General features: G+C 48.5%; 1 protein-coding gene across 1 annotated transcript in view; it reads left to right on the top strand.

The window, feature by feature from the left end:
• The first annotated feature begins 317 nt into the window (after nucleotides 1-317).
• The window catches only part of LOC106576844 (Kv channel-interacting protein 2), a 102,762-nt gene continuing 101,866 nt past the window's right edge, over nucleotides 318-1,213 (top strand). The window contains exon 1 of the mRNA XM_014154317.2: nucleotides 318-974. Within this exon, the coding sequence (XP_014009792.1) occupies nucleotides 887-974 (88 nt within the window). The 5' untranslated portion in view covers nucleotides 318-886. The remainder of the gene's footprint in view (nucleotides 975-1,213) is intronic.

Raw genomic sequence — 1,213 nt, forward strand, 5'->3', positions numbered from 1 at the left:
AACAAATTAAGACCAGATTAATTGACCAGATTCTCCTACTCCACACTCCCTCTCTCTCTTCCCTCTGGTCCATACGAGAGCTTAGCATAGAATGGTAGAAGAGAAGAGAGGAGACGGAAAAGATAGCAAGAGAGAGAGAGGGAGAGAGAGAGAAAAAAGAGAGAGTGAGTGAGGAGAGGAGAGCGGCGAGTGACGCTAATTGCCGTGTTTGCTTTGTTTCTCCCCGTCGCATTACTTACTCTCCCGCTGGAACACAAAAACGCACACACACACACACACACACACACACACACACACACACACACACACACACACACACACACACACACACACACACACACACACACACACACACACACACGCACACTTACTCTCCCGCTGGTTCACACCAAAACAAATCTCCCAGGCAGGGTTTGTTTCTTTGAAAGTAGCAAGTAGAGAAAAACAACAGGAGACAGACGAGACGGAGAAAATAAATAGTCGCTGGAGGAAGAAGAGAAGAAAATAAAAAGAGGAAAAAATATGAGTGGAGAAAAACCTGTCACTCAGAGTACAGTAGTTGTATAGGAGACATCACTTGGACCAGCATTTTCCGCCACTCTCCCAGCCAATCAGATCAAGTGAGGGGATTCTCACAGGGTAAGGGGGAGGAGACAGAACACTGTTGTTGATTGACAGCAGGAGGCCTAGAGGTGGAGCCACGAACGAAAGGAGATAGAGAAGGTGGAGAGAGTGAGAGAGAGAAGAGCAGCAAGCAGCAACACTTTACACACCTTTTCCTTTCTTCCTTCTTTCTCTCTTTTCACTGTTTTTCTGCCTTGTCGAATCCCCCAACACTCGCCATTACCCCCACCTTGTGACTATCATTAGCCACTACAGAGTCAAGATGAGCCATTGCAGGAAGAGATGCAAGAGACAGCTGACCAAAGTGTTTCGCTTTTTCTACCGCTTCCTCACAGGGACACTCGAGAAAGGTAGGCAGTCTCTCCACTGTAACCCCCCCCTCCTGGTCCTAACCCCCCTACTCCTAACCCAGACCCCCACAGCTGGCTCACCTCCACAGGTAAGGTGAGAGCAGAGATCTGGGTCTGGGTCTGGAGCTGCTCCTGGTTCTTGCTTCAATACAGGAGTGCTTGGGACTAGGAGCCGGGGTGTTGTAGATCTATGGTTTTATCTCTGTTGTTCCAGCTTTGTCATTCTATGTCTAAGAGCT

Source organism: Salmo salar, chromosome ssa18 (genome assembly GCF_905237065.1).
Source record: "Salmo salar chromosome ssa18, Ssal_v3.1, whole genome shotgun sequence".
NCBI classification, from domain to species: domain Eukaryota; kingdom Metazoa; phylum Chordata; class Actinopteri; order Salmoniformes; family Salmonidae; genus Salmo; species Salmo salar.